This window comes from Gadus macrocephalus, chromosome 8, assembly GCF_031168955.1.
Source record: "Gadus macrocephalus chromosome 8, ASM3116895v1".
Lineage (NCBI taxonomy): Eukaryota > Metazoa > Chordata > Actinopteri > Gadiformes > Gadidae > Gadus > Gadus macrocephalus.
The window spans coordinates 1,782,699-1,802,058 of NC_082389.1; the positions used below are offsets into that span (position 1 = coordinate 1,782,699).

Sequence of the window (19,360 nt, forward strand, 5' to 3'; positions counted from 1 at the left end):
CATTGATTGGTGAATACATTTTATGTTGAATACAACCCACAGATAACGACCATTTGCATATGCTTTACGAATTCAACAAACACTTTTGATCCAACCCAAACGTATTTGACCACAATACATTTGTACTTCAGTAAGCTTCACATCGCACGGAAAGAGGGTGGGTCGGGATTTCAGTGCGATCCCCTCCCCAAGACCCAAAGAGCGAGGGAGGAGGGGCCAAACCGACCGGAGGCGGGGCGCACACAGTAGTACGGTTGAGTGGAAAGAAGTGGAAAGTAAGAAAATACCTGAATGGACATACCGGAGCGAGTAAGTATACATTTACTTTTGGAATTGTTCGGAGATCACATCGGGCGAGTTCTACTTGTGTTATTTCGCGCCGATGTAAAGTCAAGGAAACCACCAATTCGTGTCGCGAGGGTCTCGTGTTTCCCAAACAATAGTCGGGAGAACGCAATGGTTGCAGACGAGAGCCAGCAGCGGCAGGGAACTTTAGGACCCCTCATCGGCCCTATTGTTTTCAACCAGGCCACGTCGCTTTTCTGACCGGGTCGAGTGTGTGGTACCGAGCAGATGACCCTCACGTTGAAGCAAAAAAAACGAATATGCTTAGGTGAAACGTTTATTTCCCTTTGAAGCCCGCCTATCGTAGCGAATCCATTCATTTCTCCCAGGCCGTCCCATTTCAAAATGGAAAGGGGGAGAAAGCGAAATGATCCCTCGGATAATATCGCATCAGTGCGCGACTGTGGGGCCTGCTGCGAGTCTCTTCTATTGTCTGCCTCGCAGGACCCTCCTTTTTTGTGGTCGTCTCCGAATACCTCCTTTAAGCACATTATTTGGCGATGAAACCGTCCTTATTAGGTCGGTGGTATAAGGTTGTACATTATTTTACAGCTAACATTAGCTAGCCTCCCCCCGTCGCCAGGGTCTGGGCTAGCGCGACATTGTACTCGAAACCCCAAATGTGGAGATCTCAAGACGTATAATTTATTGCACACCCTCGGGGCTGTTTTAGCTAACTGTGGCTTCTCCCAGCCTCACGAAACGTTACGAGCAGCACTCCACACTTAATAGCAGGGTTATTGTAAGCAGTATTTCCATTGTAACAGCCTATGCGAGACGTTAGTAAAAATAGTTTTACATTTTCTATTGTAACTGGGACATGGTGATTTTAAGTCTTCCTAGGCCATTGGGCCCAGACATGTGCCAAAATGAAAAAATGCTCTGCAGTTGCGTCAAGGAATCCAATATATTCGAGCATCCATCTCTCCTGTAATTGACCACTTCCTGCCAGTGAAGGACTTTTTGGTGTGTAAATGATCTGATAACGTTGAAAGGAAGAGCCCCTGATGTTCGGCCAGTCGCCGCATCACCAGGACGGACAGTAACTTGACTAACCAACCGACCTTGTTGACTCAACCGCGCCCGATGTGTACGCTACACACCTGTTACATTTGTTCTCCCATGTGGGCGCAAAAGTTGACAGTGGCAGTTGTCTTTTTTTTTTTTTTCACTAGAGTGTGTGTGTGTGTGTGTGTGTGTGTGTGTGGCCCTCGTCCCCTGACTGGCCCTTTCCCCAGCGGAGCTTGGATGGGCGCAAACTTATTTTCACAGTTGGTTTACATCAGCCCTCAAATGGGGTTGTCGTCGTTTCACTGTAGACTTAAACTGTTGCAGCTGTTAGTTCAGTGCCACTGACCTAATAGGTTGAATGACACCGTCCTAGACACTTAAAAAAAAAACCTCCTCAGTTGTAGATTTAAACAAACTTTTAAGTTTTAAGTTAAATGTTCATGAATTGTGGAATATAAGCCCTACGTTGTAATGAAGGGCATATGTGTTTACCACGTCAGTGATTTGGATTACTGCACGTTTGTTTAATGTATTCACATTGTTATTAATAGTAAACAAGGTGCAGTGATTGTGATAATGGCAGTTTAGTTTCATTCTGTGTTTAACGTTGTTATTAATGGTTAAGAACATACATTTTAAGGTTTTATTACATGACATTTGTTCCGCCTTCTTCTAGGCTTTCTTGAGCTGGTTGTGCGGTTTCTAACTGACTCCATATCCCACAAGGTTAAACATTATGTATCTTTGCAACTATGCGAGCCATACAGCGTCAACAATTTGAATCATGCCTGAGTGACTCCTATGACTCATTGACGAGGGAGACCTGGTTCAACACAACACATCCTCTGTGTGGTCAACAAATCTATCGCCGTGTGCAACCTATCAGGCCACTTAGCATTTCTGTGGATAGCAAAGTGTGAAAATGAATCTGCAGACCACCTTGCTCCCTTACTGGCCATCTCTTATCATACAGTTATTTCCGAAACTCTGTTCAAGAGCGACATCGTCATATGTCCCAACAAAGACCACACACAGACGCAGGCAAGTGGACTGGGGTACAACATCAGCTACACCCCAGTTAAAATGGGGTTCTGCAGTGCATAACACCAAGAGATCAATGGGACAGAATAATGTATTTTCTTTTCAATTCAAACTTTTACTTGAAGTATTGAGGAGGTGGTTTGAGAGGAAATCCCAATTCTCCCTTTGTAGATTAACTATGTGCTTCAACATAGATATTTGGGGGTAGCGTTTGTCCCCCAGTGATCACTGTTTACTGTGTTTCAATAAACCCAGTTGGAAAACCTGTGCAGAAGGAGTCAGTAAACACCGCACTACGTTGATATTGACACACTTTGTCTTGTATCATTGAGGGCGGCCATAACCACCCGTGTATTTTATCCACATTAGATTCTAAACATCATTTCTTGTGTGTTTTTAACTGAAGAATTGTTGAAGGAGTTAGGCTTGGCATTGACAATGAAGCCAACCTGAGGATTTCCTGCATTAGCTCATTAACTAGGTCATAGGACGCCGAGATGAATAGGTAACCCTACCTGGCCCCGGTGACAAGCCACACCTCGCTAAATGCAGTGTTGCTGTCATACCCTCTTAGAGCAGAGGCTGGCCAGGCCATTCCCAGTGCACCATCCATATTTATTTACACCTCGGTCCAACTGGCTGACACCCCATGCATGTTCCGTGGGATGATGTCAAGAACCGGTAGCACACAAGCTCGTGAGAAATCAGATCACAGCGCTATAGCTTGTTAGATTCAACGAAAAGCACATTCTAATAAGGCGAACAAAGGGAACACGAAGTGGCTCTGTCAAAGCATGTTCTGTTTATTTGTATTCAGTAGTTGGTAATTTAGGAGCTGATAACCCCTGGAAACCCGATCTGTTCTAACAAGCGATGTTGGCACCCTGCTCTTAAAAACAAAACGATTATGTTTTCTGGCAGTGCCTTAAAGAGGGATGTGTGTATATGTCCTGTGCAGGAGGTTTTAAAATGTGGAGGCCAACGGGTCAATATGTTGTTTGGCTCATCTCTGTCAGGAGCAGGAGTTTGGTTGGTAGATGTGTTTGTGATTCGGTTTATAGTTCGAGCAGGACGTATCGACCTCCTATGTAGTCCCATAGCATTATAACACAGCCCTGAAACGGGTACATTTAGTCATCGTGGGCAATGAACATTAACCCATCTGATCAATATTTCTGTTCATAGGTCTATATGGAGTGGGTAGTAATTGATGATATTATCACTTCCAGGCTTTTACACTGCGTCTGATTTTAGTGTTTGGTGACTCGTGGAAAACCTGGCCCCGTTCCCTTCAGGGATTAACCCCACTGTGCTCTACTGTGTACTTGTATCATTTATTTGCGTCTTCCAAGGCACTTGTGATTTAGTTGCTCTTAAGTAGCCTCATGTTTATGCCTCTCGACATTGGATTTGAAGTTCATGCATTCATGCTAAGTTTGCTAGCCCTTCAAAGATTATTGCGGATCCCAATATTATACTGGGTTGGGTTCAGGTACATCTTATGTATTCTATGAGAATGAGGCTTTTCTTGACAATAGAAGAGATTTATTCATTGCTATAACACATGCTTGTTAATCGTATTACATTTTAGTCCCTGTGTTCTAGAAATGTTAGACTAAATACGCTTTTAACATTGTTTATCTGCAGATAAAGGAATTATTACATTTAGCCTAAACCATCTAGCTTCAGATGAATCATTATGAAAAGGCGTAGGAAAAAGCCGTACTTTCTAAACATATGTCTGTAATGTGCCATTTCCGTCATGGATTCAAACTGCAGGTTCTGGTATGCCCCTAAGGACCTAGCTAATACATGCTGCAGATTTTGATGGGGCTGGCAGATAAAGAGGCTTTCCTAGGCATGCAGAAGCTCCCTTCAAATCAGCGCATCCAGAGCAAAGAAACATGAAACAAGACGGATTATACATCTATCCATGAGTGCATCCAAAAGAAACACAGAATGCAGGACACGGATGTTTCTCACACTTTCTCTCCCTTGGCGTGAAGTGAAGCGAGTGAGCACAATGGGATTTTATTTGGGGGTGGGGGTGGGGGTGGGGGTGGGGGTGGGGTTTATACGACACGCATTAACCCTCTTTCAGCACCCAATAGGGCAGCGCATCACCGGCCATTTCCATAAAGCGGCCAATCAAAGGCAGTGGGCAGCGCCCCCGGCCTTTACCAATTAACCACCGTACGACAGGCCTACATCCGTCATTCCGGCTCTTAAGAAAATAAAATTCATTTTTGGAATATCTGGGCATGCGTTTCTTACGAGTGACAGAGGGCGGCACAGGGTCAAGTTTCCACGGCAACTGTCAGCCTCCGATCGCCATACAGCTGAACAGCCTCTTTCATTGCCATGGCAGCGGAAGGGGCCCTGTTACCCGGGGGACGGGGGGAGTGTGGGAGGGAATGTGAGCCGGGCGAGTGGGAGAGGGAGAGTGCAAACAAGTTTTGTGAAAACACGGTAATCCAATATGGCCGCTATTGTTGCGCCGGATGGCGTCGGCTAAACTCACTTTTTCGGTTCTGAGGGGGGGGGGGGGGGTACAGTCCGGTTAGGATCAGGACAAGACCCCGGTAGTCTTGGGACGGGTACTAGCCCGCACGGGGCCGGCGTGTCCGCTAGCAGCCAGCTGGATCGCAGCGCAGCGAGGTCTCCAGCGCCCCTGTACTTATCTAGGGACATGACGGATACCACCAGCGCACGCTGGGTAACGTGAGGAGGGCGGTACGCCGAACGAAGCCCTTAGTGGCTTGTAGTGGCTTCCAGTCCTGCCAGTGGTGGCGAGCAGAGTATGGTTTTGGCTCGGCTAACCTTTGTTTTGAGGGCTGTGACCGTTTAATAGCAGATCCGCTGCTCTCATTATGAGACCAGAGAGGAGACCGACTTTTCCCCTGGGGTTGTTTTGATTCTAGACTTCCATGTGTCGCGTCGCAGGTCGTTCATCTCGTTTATTCCTTGAGAAATTGGGTTACCCTTTCAGCGCGTCAGCCCTTCAAAAAGCTTTGATCCTTCCAGGGGGATTTACCGTTGTCTTAAGTGCCCGTAATCCATCGTAAACATTAAAAAGGCTCTGCCTGATTTGTCATGTCTTAGGATGTATCGTACTCATGTCTCCCCCCCCCTCCTCTTTCAGACTTTGTCCAGCTCACGTCTCCCCCGCCACGTCACCGCTACCCACAATCCTCTCTGACGCGCCGGGTTCTGGAGCGCCGTTCCTCCTCCGCCTCCTCCTCCCTCGACCTCCACGACGTCCGCCGCCTCCCCCCCCCGCCCTCCCTCCTCCCCCCCCCCGCCTCCTCCTAGGCCTCCAAGATAGATTCCCTAAGGAGCACGGTCGACCTGCTCAAGCTGCCGCTGGTCCTCTCCACCAGGTCCATCTCCGAGCGCAAGAGCCAGCTGGGCGGAGGGGGAGGGGCCCGCAAGGCCGGCCCACCGCCGCCCGCCACCCGAGACAACATGGACAACGAGTCGCAGTACTCGGGCTACTCCTACAAGTCCTCGCACTCCCGCACCTCCCGCAAGCACCGGTAAGGCCCCGGGGCGGCGGTCCCCAGACTGGGGAGGGGGGTTCACTCTGCGGTCAGAGCGGGGGGTTTGAGAGGAAACCCCAGTTATCGATAATCAATATTTTAATCGATATTTCGGGGTAAAATCTGTGTTTCAATAACCCCAGGTGGGAAGACCGGCGCAGGTCAAGGCAGTAAACAATGCGTTAGGTTGATATTGACACATTTAGTCTCGTATCATTGACTATAGCCATAACCACCACTATTTGATCCATATTAGATTCTAAATATCATTTCTTGTGTGTTTTATGGACCCCCACTCTCCACAGGGGGCTTAACGATGCGATAGTGCCAGGTTTGGGACGCTTCCCTCTGTGAGCTCCCCCCAAGAACACCAACATTTGACATTTAGCCTTGTTGTTTAAAGTCCCTTTTACTTTGATCGTGTTGGGTGGCGCCGACTCGTACTCTAAATTGGCGTACTCTAATTGGACGTTCCTTCTGGAGGATTCAAATCCGATCAATAAAATATGCAAATGCATTCCGGTCCGCTCTCCGTGTACAGCGTTGTGTGTATCTCCCGTGCCCACTTGGAGCCAGGCCAGGTTGGCAGTGTACCCCTCCAGATGGCACTCCAAACGAACACGTTCACATCCACACCCCAAAACAGGCAGTACCCACAATGCACCGCAAGCTGTTGCTCAACCAAAAAGCCGCAGAAAAAAGACGGTGCACACAGTAGTCCCACACATTCCTCTCCATGAGGTACCGGTGTGAGGAACGACATTAAGACGATAATTATAGGAGTGACCGCTCCATTGTTAGCCGAGCACCAACCGGGCTGCACGTTAATCCCCGTTAACCCCTTAGAACCAAGTCCCCGTGCACAGCCTTTTGATTCTCAGGTGCTGGTGATGTGTGCAGCCAATAATAGAATAAAGCTAAAGAAAACTGTAAAATCACCGCACACTGGTAAGCTGATTTATGTAAACGACGCGTTTCGCTGTTGCTTCGTCAGGTTCACTCTTCAACTCCACATGACTGCGACATTACCCCCGTTAACCCCTCGTTGTCCTCCTCCTCCTCCTCCTCCTCCTCCTCTCTCCCCCTCCTCCTCCTCCTCTCTCCCCCTCCTCCTCCTCTCTCCCCCTCCTCCTCCTCCTCCTCCTCCTCCCCCTCCTCCTCCTCCCCCTCCTCTCTCCTCCCCCTCCTCCTCCTCCTCTCTCCTCCTCCTCCTCCTCCTCCCCCTCCCCCTCCTCCTCCTCCTCCTCCTCCTCCTCCTCCTCCTCCTCCTCCTCCTCTCTCCTCCCCCTCCTCCCCCTCCTCTCTCCTCCCCCTCCTCCTCCTCCTCCTCCTCTTCCCCCTCCTCCTCCCCCTCCCCCTCCTCCTCCTCCTCTCTCCTCCTCCTCCTCCTCTCTCCTCCCCCTCCCCCTCCTCTTCCTCCTCCTCCTCCTCCTCCTCCTCCTCCTCTCGCCAGGGACCGGAGGGAACGGCACCGCTCTAAGAGCCGGGACAGCAGCAGCCGGGGCGATAAGTCGGTCACCATCCAGGCGCCCGGAGAGCCTCTGCTGGACGCAGAGTCCACCCGCGGAGATGACCGGGTGAGCCCCCCTCTTACCCCCCACACCCTCACAGAGCGAACCCCCCCACGTCTCTGTGTATCACGCACCGACCAGTCGCTAGCAGCCACCGCCATCGGTTGAGAACAGAGGCGGTGCTGCCCTCGGTACAGGGTTATATGTTCATCGATGAACTGCTCAGCTGGACCGTAGGCACTAAGGACGGTACACGCACCCCAGCGTGGTGCAGTCAAGGTTTCCGTTGTGGTCCACCGGCCGACTTGAGTGTTGAGCATCGCTATTCTGGTCTGTGGTACTTGAGGTACTTCCTGCTCAAAGGTTTTGACTCTGCACATCCTCGATGCAGGGGCAAATACTTCAATGCTAGTCGTTGTAGTTGCCCCTGTCGGCCCTTTTGACCCCCTCCTGATCATCCTAAAGGGGACATATTATCCCACCAGGTGTGAGTGTGAGTAGCCCTTACAAGCTTTTTGGAAAATCGGCGTCTTCTGCCATCACCTGTGGGCGTGTCCACCTAGATGTATGACGGGTAGATGAGCAACGTTGGCTACAGTCCGCCGGGTAGGCTTGAGGCTTCACACCTGGTAGAATAATACGTCCCCTTTTAACATAAGCAGCTTAAAAGCGACACAAAAAACCCATCCGTCGATGAGAAGCCGCCCGACCCCCCCCCCTCTCCCCTCCTTTAAACCCAACGCCCCCGCCCTGCGTTCCAGGACGACAACTGGGGCGAGACGACCACGGTGGTGACGGGCACGTCGGTGGACAGCGTCTCCAACGAGGACCTGACGCGCGTCTCCAAGGACCTGGAGGAGAGCGTGCCGCTGCGGTGCACGCGCTTCGCCGGCCCGGTGCTGGGCGGCTGCCTCAGCCTCTTCGCGCTGCTCACGCCGCTCGCCTTCCTGGTGCTGCCGCAGGCGCTGTGGCGCGAGGCGCTGGACCCCTGCGGGACGCCGTGCGAGGGGCTCTACGTGTCGCTGGCCTTCAAGCTGCTGGTGCTGCTCATCTCGTCGTGGGCGCTGTTCCTGCGGCCGGCCCGCTCGGCGCTGCCGCGCTTCTTCGTGTTCCGCTGCCTGCTGATGGTGCTGGTGTTCCTGTTCGTGGCGTCCTACTGGCTGTTCTACGGCGTGCGCGTGCTGGAGCCCCGGGAGCGCGACTACCGCGGCATCGTGGAGTACGCGGCGTCCCTGGTGGACGCGCTGCTCTTCATCCAGTACCTGGCCCTGGTGCTGCTGGAGGTGCGCCACCTGCAGCCCGCCTTCTGCCTCAAGGTGGTGCGCAGCACGGACGGCGTCAGCCGCTTCTACAACGTGGGCCACCTCAGGTTGGTGCGCGCACCCTCTACACCTCACTTCAGTCACGTGATTATGGTCCCACGTTCACGCAGCGCAAGGGGGTTACGGACCCCTTACGTCCTTGCGGACCCTCCTTGCGTCCGCCGCAAGGGCCGGACGTGCGCCTCCCAGAAATCGTAACCTTCCGTCGGGGCGACGCAGCAGCGAGGGCTGGTCCGCTCACTAACACCCGACGCAGAACCATAAAGGGTCACGACTGCGTCGAAGCGTCTGCGCGGTCGTTGCGTTGCGTGAACGTGGGGCCATAATCAGCCCTATAAAGTAGTACCTAGTCGTCAAGGTCTAAAGATCTGACTTGTTAACGTTTACGATCCAGTGTTTCGTGATCTTGACACGAAGATCAATTGACTTCGTTAACGCTACCTGAATGAAGAATGGCTTTTTGGTTTCAGGTCTTTCTATAATTAGCCATATTCTTTATTACCCCTTTTAGTCTGGGGTCACTGAACTGATGTGTGCATTGACCTATATCGTACAGAAAGCTGTTTACTTTCTGTATAGGATTATAAACTCTTGTTTATAGTAGTATGTCTTAGTAGTAGTAGAACTACTGCTTACACAGAAATAGTGTAGTAAGAAAGCCCTTTCTCCACTGGACTTTAGCATTGGCAAAGCTTTAGTGTGCTGAGCTTTGCTTGGTCTGCACCGAGGACATTTAAGGTTCTGACCCCCGGTCGATGTCACTTTACCTTTCCATCATGTCTACGTGAGTCAGCAGCAAACATACAGTCGGAAATCCCTATAGTTTACAATAAAACAAATGCTTGACTGTTACTCAAACGAGTCGAGTCCGAAGGCGCCTTCCGTCTGTCTTCTATCGTAATAACACATACTTTCATTACACAGAGCTAAAAATAAAACATCAGACCTTAAATCACTGTTTTGTATTGAACATAATGCGTGGTCGCGGTGCTAGGCTAACGCGGGCTAGCTCGTCGTGGGGGACTAACGGGTGTCCCCTCCTCCCCCTCCCTCCACCTAGTATCCAGCGGGCGTCCGTGTGGGTGCTGGACCATTACTACACGGACTTCCCCGTCTACAACCCCGCCCTGCTCAACCTGCCCAAGTCCATCCTCTCCAAGAAGATGACCGGCTTCAAGGTCTACTCCCTGGACGGTAAACAACGGCAGCCTTCTGCCTCATTTGCGTTAACATTTACATTTACATTTACATTCAGAGACTTACGATGAGCACATTTGTCATAAGAAAGTGAAACTAAATACCGCTGTCGGTACAATAATGATGTTGATAGAACCAAGCACAAAGCACTAACAATCTCTAGGTTAACCCATACCCCGTATGCAACAAGATAGCTAGGAAAGAGCTAGGCTCCATCTCCGTTCTGTTCAGCCAGGCTGCTTCCTGTCCACTGCGATGCTGTTTTAAAGGGGCTGTAGGTTGAGATTTTAGAGCGTTTGTTGTTTGGGTGGGATTTGGTGGAAGTGCCACAGCCCTTCGTCCGCTGTTTGTAAATTAAATGATTTGTTAACATCCACATAATATAAGTTCCGGTTGACCGCGCGCCTGCCTCTGTAATTGAGACGATTAGGATTTGAAGACCGCTCCCGATCGTTACTGACCAATCAGGGCTTCTCTTCCGTTTTGGGGGAATAATAATAATATATGAATAGGCTGTATTTTCTTTTTTTTATCATTACAATTTGGCCCGATTCATTCTGCTTTGCTGTAAGCTTCCTCCATCCAGCTTTATCCTATTTGTTGAGAGATCATGTGGGCCCTCTTGTGTTGGGAATGAGAGACAAAGAGCAAGAAACAACAACAACCTCCCCAGTGTAATGGGTAGGGTTCCAGTGCAGAAGTTGTTCACACATTGGAGTTTTGAGGGGAACGCATTAAGTCTGGACCGGCCCGCAGCCCCAGAAGGGAAAAAACAAACCTGGGAGCATTTAGTGAAGGCGTGGTCCGGGGAATTTGGCTCTCCTTGGGATCATGATGGCGAGCAGGCGCCAAATGGAAGCCGACCAGCGAGGGCCCGTCAGCCCACAGAGCAGCACTCTGCGTCGGTGAAGGGGCGGAGGCCGTGTGCGTGTCTTGTGTGCTCAACGGTCGACTTGTTGCGTCTTGCAGAGAGCTCCACCAACAACTCCACGGGCCAATCCCGGGCCATGATCGCAGCGGCCGCTCGGAGGAGGGACAACTCCCACAACGAGTTCTACTACGAGGAGGCGGAGATGGACCGCCGCGTCCGCAAGCGCAAGGCCAGGTGAGACCCCGAGGGACGCGCGGCACCACTCATTGGTTCATGTCCGAGTCGACTCATTCGTTCATGTCTGAGCCGACTCATTCGTTCATGTCTGAGTCGGCTCATTCGTTCATGTCCGAGTCGGCTCATTGGTTCATGTCCGAGTCGACTCATTCGTTCATGTCTGAGTCGGCTCATTCGTTCATGTCCGAGTCGGCTCATTGGTTCATGTTTGAGTCGGCTCATTGGTTCATGTTTGAGTCGGCTCATTGGTTCATGTTTGAGTCGACTCATTGGTTCATGTTTGAGTCGGCTCATTGGTTCATGTCTGAGTCGGCTCATTGGTTCATGTTTGAGTCGGCTCATTGGTTCATGTTTGAGTCGGCTCATTGGTTCATGTCTTGAGTCGGCTCATTGGTTCATGTCTGAGCCGACTCATTGGTTCATGTCCGAGTCGACTCATTGGTTCATGTTTGAGTCGACTCATTGGTTCATGTCCGAGTCGACTCATTGGTTCATGTCTGAGTATTCTCCTTAGTTTCGAGTTCTCAGCGATCCGATTGATTCTAGAATTACATCATTTCCTATTCAATTTGCCTAAATGTGTGTTAGTTGTAATTTTCACCCTGATACATACCCCATTGTGGCGGCCATGCCGTCACTTAAGTAAAGCTTTTAAAAGGTTCTACATTTACAGTATTGTGTTTTTCTTTTCTGGTACGGCAGTACCAGAAAAGGAACCTCCATCAAAGAAAGTTGACCAATCCTTTCAGAATATGTATGTCTAGTATATAAAGCTGAGCTAAATCCTAAATAATCCTTGAAGAGAGCCAACGGAGCCCTGACGTTTACACAAACCCCCCTAAAGACATAAACCCACCGAGCGCGTCCCCCCCCTTGCCCCCCCTCTCCCAGGCTGGTGGTGGCGGTGGAGGAGGCCTTCACGCACATCAAGCGTCTCCACGACGACGAGGTGGCCGCCTCGCCCAAGCACCCCCGCGAGGTGATGGACCCCCGGGAGGCGGCCCAGGCCATCTTCGCCCCCATGGCGCGGGCCATGCAGAAGTACCTGCGCACCACGAGGCAGCAGCCCTTCCACAGCATGGAGAGCATCCTCAGCCACCTGCAGTTCTGCATCACGCACAACATGAGCCCCAAGGTGAGAGGGCGGCGCCGCCGCCGCCGCCGCCTCCATGCATGACCAATCAGAGTGTTTGTTTGGTGGCCGCCGACCTCCGTCGGCGGCCACCAAACAAACACTCTGATTGGTCATGCATGGAGGAGGGAATGATCTTTCTTCGACCCTGTCCAGGGAGCGAATGGGTTTTTCGTAGGCGCAGTCCGGGAAAAGTCCCGCCTCAAGCGCTAGGATTGGTCAGACAGCCCGTCAGTCAAATTCGCACGCTGACTCCTGACCCTAACCCTAATTATAACCATAACCCTAAACATAACCCTAACCCAAAACATAACCCTAAACATAACCCTAACCCTAAACATAACCCTAACCCTAACCCAAACTCTAAACATGACCCCTAAACATGACCCCTAAACATAACCCTAACCCCAATCATACAATAACCCTAAAAATAACACAATCAGAGAAATGCGGTTCACTAACGTTAGTTTAACATGCATTACAATTGAAGCGTTCCTGCGGTCACGTGACGGATTTTAGCCTTTTTGGATTGGATAAGGGATTTAAACCAACGTGATTGGATAATCTCCGGCTGCCCCCTCATTAATATTCATGATTTTTATGAGGTACAGGTACAAGAACAGCAACATGTTGGAGAGCTCCCCCTTGTGATCAAAAGGAGAGGACTAGGAACAAATATAAACAATATTTACAGTATGATTAAAAACTAAACCTATTCTGTACACAACTGATAAATAACCTACAAGCTACTGTTGCTTTCTAAGCTATTGGTTCGAGCGTCTGTTGACAACCGACGGATTTGTTTGCCCAAATAAGGGCGACAGCACCCATCTGGTCTTGCCCTGACACCGGGTCTGAGAGACCTGCGGTTACCTCAAACTATTCTATAGACCAACGCTGCGTCGGTTCCCGGGGGATGTATAAAGAAAAGGTTTTGAAGAAACATGCCGTTATGTTTCATGTGTTTCTTCTTATCTGCAAAACGGTTACAGTTTAGTTCTGCTCTGCGAGTTATCAGCATAAATGCGTCGCAACGTAACACTCTGCTGCAAGCGTGTTGGGGAGATTGCATCAGAGAGATACGCGCGGGTTAACGTGCCACAGAACGACCTCCATGTGTGCGTGATGATAAAGTATTGCACAACTAAAAACAGCACGTCGGCGTTCACGCAGTAGACCAAACAGCGAGGGACCCGGCTGGGCTGCAGACGTGCCCCCGCTTGGGTGTCTCCGCCAGCTGTTCCTCTCTGGATTCCCACCGATCAGATCAGTGATTAACATCCTCCCCCCCCCGCCCCCCCAGGCCTTCCTGGAGCGTTACCTCAGCCCGGGCCCCACCATGCAGTACCAGCGGGAGAGCGACAGGGGGCGCCAGTGGACGCTGGTGAGCGAGGAGCCCGTGACCTCGGCGCTGCGGCAGTCCCTGGTGTTCTCGCTGCGGCGCCTCGACTTCTCCCTGGTCGTCACGGTGACGCCCCTCCCCTTCCTGCGCATCGGCGAGGAGTTCATCGACCCCAAGAGCCACAAGTTCGTGATGCGGCTGCAGTCGGAGACCTCAGTGTGACGGAGCCGCCGCCGCCCCGACGACAACGAACAAAGATTTGTGAGGTCCTTTTTACAGTACGACCCCCCCCCCCCACCCCGTTACTCTCTCCCTCCCTCCTCCGATCTCCTCTCACACTACAGCATCGACCACCTGGATGGAAGAGACTAATGTGGCAGCAAAGAAATAATCAATTGCCCCCCCCCCCCCCCACAATGCTCCACCTCCTCCACCCTCCACCCCCCCCCCCCCCTTGTCTGTTTCCATGGAAATAACCTCAAAGGGGAGGGAAGACCCTGTTTCAGGAGGAGTGTTTTAGACACAGCCCAGATCTCGTATCTCCTCCAACACCTCCGCCGGGGAGACTGTCTGTAACCCCCCCCCCCCCCCCCCCCCCCACCAGCGTGGGGGTCATTGCGACACATGTGTCAAAGACAACATCATCCTTCCCCTTTCCCCCCGCCCCCCCTTTCTTAAACCGTCGCTTGTGTTTTCGACTGTATCCACGTTGTTGTGACCACTGGACCACATCGCGATGACACGGAGGAATGAACCACTGCAGACGGACGGGGGGGTGGGGGGGGGCAGACCAATGGGAGCGCGGCTCCTAACCTGATGAACCTGATATACCACTCCCGTCGTTTGACCCGTCAGTGCAACGTCAGTGCGGGACGATTTATTACTGCTTTTATACCGAGAGTGCAACGTTGTCGTTTTGTTTTTAAGATTAACAGAATGTAGCCCCATGCGATTCAGATTAACAGTTGTGTTGCCTTTTGAGGCGGCTTCGCTTCGTTTTTTTTTTTTAAAAGCAAAAAAGTGCTTTCGGTGTGTCTTAAGACGATGTCGTAATAATCCATGAATGTTTGTTTTAGGCGGCTTGCATTTTTTTTTACACTGGCCTTTTTTTTAACTCCAAGACAATTTTCCACGTTTTTTAATAAGACTAAACATTGCAGCTCCATGACAACATGACGTTTTTATTTTTTATTTTCAGCAACATTTATGTTTGTAGGAGAGAAGGAAATCCAGCTGGCTTCTCAGGACTAAGTTAATGTACATATATTCTCATGCGATTATTTTTTCACTCAAACCCACAAACAAAAACCTAAGTCAGGCAAACCGGATGTGTGATTGTATCAGCTGACGCACAACACTTCTGTCATTTAACGAAGAAGCAAAAGGCATCTCAACTCTGCTCCCATGCACGCTGACGCCATCTCGCCTGCCACCACTAGGAGGTGCTAACAAGCAGGTCCAGCTGGTGGCGGGTGTGTGTGTGTGTTTGGATGTGAGTGTGTGCGCGTGTGCACTTTCATGTTTGTGAACCTGGAGTCCCAGCCCACCGCTTGCTCCGTAGCCTCCGGCCAGTAGCAGATCACCACGTTGTGCCACAAGTTCAAACCAAGCACCGATCGAACGCCGTCTGCCCCACCCTCCGCCTAATGCCTTCACGGACCCGGGCGGGTTCCGTAATGCTTGGACAACAAACACAGAAAATGACAAAAAGCCACTTTTGGATCCACGATAACGTCCTTCAATGTCTCCACACTGAAATATACTGGAACCGAGTCTAGCCTCAATACCCGCGTCTTTATTTCTGTCTGTGTACACGTTAGCCTGAGTGCGTGGGGGCCACCCTGCGGCCTCCAGAGACTGATTAAGCCTTTTGCCTTCTCAGTAGGAAAGTTATTCAGCTGTAGGGGGGCTTCTTTCACCTTTCTATCTGAGATAAAGCCTTGCAATGAACAAGTCACATCCGGATGATCATGATGACGATCAAAAGATGCAAGTGAATGTCTTTCTAATTTTGTAATGCATGCCTGAAATACTTTAATTTTTTTTATCGAGAACTTTGTTTTTCTATCTTTTTTTTTTTAATGGTGCCTAAGTTATGATGACGATGCAATTTTCCACAAAGTTTTTCTTTTGTTTTTTTTGTTAAAAGAGGGGACTTGTAAAGAAAAAAACACAAAAAAAAACACAATTTGTAGATTTGTCTTGTATTTTCTCGCTTTTTGGTAACTGTAGCTTGTATAGTGTCTTATTTTTTCCATTATTAAACCATTTATTACTTGTTTCTGCGTTTACATTATCGTCCGAAAGATGATTCTGCTGTATCACTCGTCCTATAAGGTAATGGGAAGTGAAAGAGGAAGTCAACTCAACTTAATTTGATAAGGTTTTGAAAATGGCACCTAAATGCAGTGAAATGTATGTTTCCCTATTTGCACAGAATGGGTTGTATATTACTGCTGCAAATGTGAATGTAAATGGACTGCATTTATATAGCGCTTTTCTAACCAATGAATCTAACCAAACAATTTAGTGATGAATCTGTATATATATATTTGTTTCAAACAGAAGGAACTACATTCAAAGGCTTTGAAACATGATAGTTGAGTTGCTAAACCATTTCCCTTTAACCAATGAGTACATTAAGTGTGATCGAAGACAGCTCAACAAAGCTGCATGAGCAGTTTGAAAGCTTTACATAAAAAAGGTTACATTTGCTTTTGAAAAGACCAAGATATGTGTTTTCACAACCTATCTCCGTGGTTTCATCCAGCCCAGTACGGGATGTTGCCACACACTGGTGTCCTATTGAATTCAAGACTGATAATGCATCTGAAAACATACAACCTCAAGAGTCAATCACCTCAAAATGACTTGAATACATATAAACAAACTCAAAATGACTTAAATACATATTAACAAACTCAAAAATGACTTAAATGCAAATTAACAAATATACCAGCAATACATATTCCCATGGTATAAATAAATGAGCTTATAATTAATTTCTTGTGAAAGAACAAAAGAAGGAACCCAGTTGGTTTAAGAGGAAGCGGGCAGGCCGTGTGTGTGTGTGTGTGTGCGTGTGTGTGTGTGTGTGTGTGCGTGTGTGTGTGTGTGTGTGTGTGTGTGGTGGGAGGTGATGCTGCCTGTGGTTTTTTCTCTTCTTCGTACTGTCTGAACGGACAGAGAGCCACCCTGCTTCCTGGTAGAAGCTACTGTCAGCGCTCAGTTCAGAAGACTGCCGTCGACGACATCAATCCGAGAGACACATTGCAGCTCAAACCGATTTGATCTTCTCCGCCGACAAAACCCACCTGGTGAAAGGATGACGACCGTGATGCGAGGGTCTCTCCTGGCCGTCCTTCTGATGGTCAACCTAAGCTGCGTCGGTGAGGAACTCTTCATCTCTCCTTTCTGTGTCGAAGCCTCTCCCTTGACTGCGTGATACTTTATTATCTCAAATAAATTGGGCAGTGTTTCAGTGAAAAGTTATAGTTATAACTTAACTCTTGTTGGTTCATAGTTACATGTATAGCTCTAATTCCTGTGTTAGCTACTGTTATAATAGTTATAATTAGTTAGCACTGTGTTCATCAACTACTGATGTAAGATCATGGGATGACGGAAGCATTGCCCAGCATAGGTGACCAATGGGCCAGGCCTACCAACCATGGGCATGGTACAGATATGGTATGATACCGGATTAAGATTATTCCTCATACAACACAAGACTTGGGCGCCATGTCTGGTTGCATCCTTATTGCTCTCTCCATAGACTCCTATGTCAGGTGTAAAGTGTACATCTTAAACCTGCAATATGTACGATTTTGTCATTAGCAGCCTCTAGTGGTTTGAGTCGGAGCTGCAGTTATAGCTTTATAATTGTCCTACTGTGTGTCGGGGAGGGGGGGTTGAATCGTGGGGTTGATTTGTGGAAGGGCGAATGAGGTAGTAAAGATCGATGCACATGGTAAAGTATTATCGGACAATGGCGAATGTGATCTGGGTTGCCAACATCTCTTGTCCTGTGATTGGTCAGACGCCTTCGATGACATGAAGGTGTGCTACGTGCTGGACGCTATTCTGATCGCTTACAGCATCGTTCTGACGGTCCTCTACATTAGGCTCAAGGTAAGAGAAACTAAACCAAAATATAATTAATCTTTCATTAAAAAAACCCTCATATTTAATGTATGTTTAAGATAATATGTGTTTGCAAAAATATATATAGGCCTACGAAAAAGTATGTTACATTTTTTTTTCGTTTGTTTTGTAGCTCTATCCCGCTACTCCACCTCAAGATCATCCTGAGGTAAGTCCGTTTTTTGTTCTGTATTTGTTGATCTGTTGGCATGACGATGACTGGTGGTTCGGTTGGTGCTGTAGGCCATGAAGTAGGCCTATAATCCAGCCATAATGTACTCATACATAATGCAGTGTCAAATACGGAATGTACGATCATAGACTGTATAAAAAAGGTTTATACACACACACACACACACTTGAATGTTTATTTTCTATACAAATGGTTTAAAGTTGGAAAGTCGAGAATCGCGATGAGCCTGAATGGGTTAATGTGTATAACAAGGGAAAGTCAAACAGTAAAGTTAGATTACTTATTGACCTTTTAATTGCACGGGATGAACGTTTACATTTTTCAAAAATGCTAAGCACACGGATGCACACCACATTTTGTAGGGCTATGTTTGTTTGGAATTGTATGCCAATAAATACTGTATATCTTTCTATTTCACAGAAAAGTGATGCAGCAGGGATATATTCAGTGAGTATTGTCATGCACAAATGTATTTTCCTAATATTACCGTATTTTGTACTTGCATATCACAATGCAACACAAACCAAATACAAATTTGGTGTCACTTAGAGCCGCACCACGCGCGGCTGTATTAACACTTCCTCTTTGTCTCCGACAGGGCCTGACCCCTCATATTTCAGACACCTACGAGACCATCAGGGTGGAGAAGAAAGCTCAGATGTGATCCCTGAAGAAATGATGTGTTGTGCGATCATGGGCTGTCGTCGTCTGAAGAGAAGGGGCTGCTCACTGACCCCAGGTTCCACCCAGCGTTTGCTTTAAGCTTGTCGGCCAGTAGGATTGTATGCAATAGAGTTAGTATGTTTATTTTACTTTTGTGGCTGGTAATAAGGGCATATATGCCAATAGTGTATTGCTAACATGCTTTTTGAAAGGCATTTAGATTAGATTAAAGCAATGTATAATTAATTAATCTTCAACATGATATATAGGCTAATAACTTTTGATCCCTGCCAAAAATATATTTGTGTATATATTTCATATTATGTTAATATGTGTCTTGACGTTTTAATTTCCAACTTTTAAAGTGTATATTTTATTGTATTACATTTCGACAAATAAAACCAATACCACAGACTGCATTGCTTCAGTTCCTGTAAATGGCTGCATGTTCTTCAATCTTTAAATAAACCGTAAAAAAGGCCCGGACCGCAGCTCAAACAGTAGGCCTACGATATCTAACAAGAAGACATTAGGCTACTCTCCCAGCTTATCTTAATAGAGGTGGGGAAAACATTATTCGACCCATAACCACTGCTTCACGATTAGGTGGCATGATAAGCCTACGCACATTTAGATATTCCCCCGGTAATGGTTAACATGTTATGTAGGCCTCGTTTTTGAAAAGGTATTTTTGAGTCGAACAACAACAGCACTAGGAGGCAATCCCGCACCAAAAGACAACGCACAGCCTGTGTGGAAGACCTCGTCCCACGAATGTACACAGAGCGTGTTGTGAGGCGCAGTCTTTTCATA

At 48.6% G+C, this 19,360-nt stretch overlaps 3 protein-coding genes across 3 annotated transcripts in view; 2 read left to right on the forward strand and 1 right to left on the reverse strand.

The window, feature by feature from the left end:
• myadmb (myeloid associated differentiation marker b) overlaps positions 1-19,360 on the reverse strand; it is a 110,819-nt gene that overhangs the window by 43,084 nt on the left and 48,375 nt on the right. The window lies entirely within an intron of this gene.
• On the forward strand, positions 159-15,827 carry vangl2 (VANGL planar cell polarity protein 2). Its single transcript, XM_060058007.1, has 8 exons — positions 159-309; positions 5,540-5,933; positions 7,390-7,513; positions 8,209-8,816; positions 9,830-9,963; positions 10,936-11,071; positions 11,966-12,209; positions 13,510-15,827. Exons 2-8 carry the CDS (start codon positions 5,863-5,865, stop codon positions 13,768-13,770), a joined length of 1,578 nt encoding a protein of 525 aa, XP_059913990.1. The 5' UTR covers positions 159-309; positions 5,540-5,862; the 3' UTR covers positions 13,771-15,827.
• fcer1gl (Fc receptor, IgE, high affinity I, gamma polypeptide like) lies at positions 16,717-18,961 on the forward strand. The gene is made up of 5 exons (XM_060058010.1): positions 16,717-16,937; positions 17,588-17,679; positions 17,825-17,860; positions 18,305-18,331; positions 18,483-18,961. Exons 1-5 carry the CDS (start codon positions 16,874-16,876, stop codon positions 18,546-18,548), a joined length of 285 nt encoding a protein of 94 aa, XP_059913993.1. The 5' UTR covers positions 16,717-16,873; the 3' UTR covers positions 18,549-18,961.

Coding starts and splice junctions, on each gene's coding strand:
- vangl2 (XM_060058007.1), top strand. CDS start 5,863: ATGGACAACGAGTCGCAGTACTCGGGCTACTCCTACAAGTCCTCGCAC. Junction 5,934..7,389: donor CGCACCTCCCGCAAGCACCG/GTAAGGCCCCGG, acceptor TCCTCTCGCCAG/GGACCGGAGGGAACGGCACC. Junction 9,964..10,935: donor CAAGGTCTACTCCCTGGACG/GTAAACAACGGC, acceptor TGCGTCTTGCAG/AGAGCTCCACCAACAACTCC.
- fcer1gl (XM_060058010.1), top strand. CDS start 16,874: ATGACGACCGTGATGCGAGGGTCTCTCCTGGCCGTCCTTCTGATGGTC. Junction 16,938..17,587: donor GGTCAACCTAAGCTGCGTCG/GTGAGGAACTCT, acceptor GTGATTGGTCAG/ACGCCTTCGATGACATGAAG. Junction 17,680..17,824: donor TCCTCTACATTAGGCTCAAG/GTAAGAGAAACT, acceptor TTTGTTTTGTAG/CTCTATCCCGCTACTCCACC.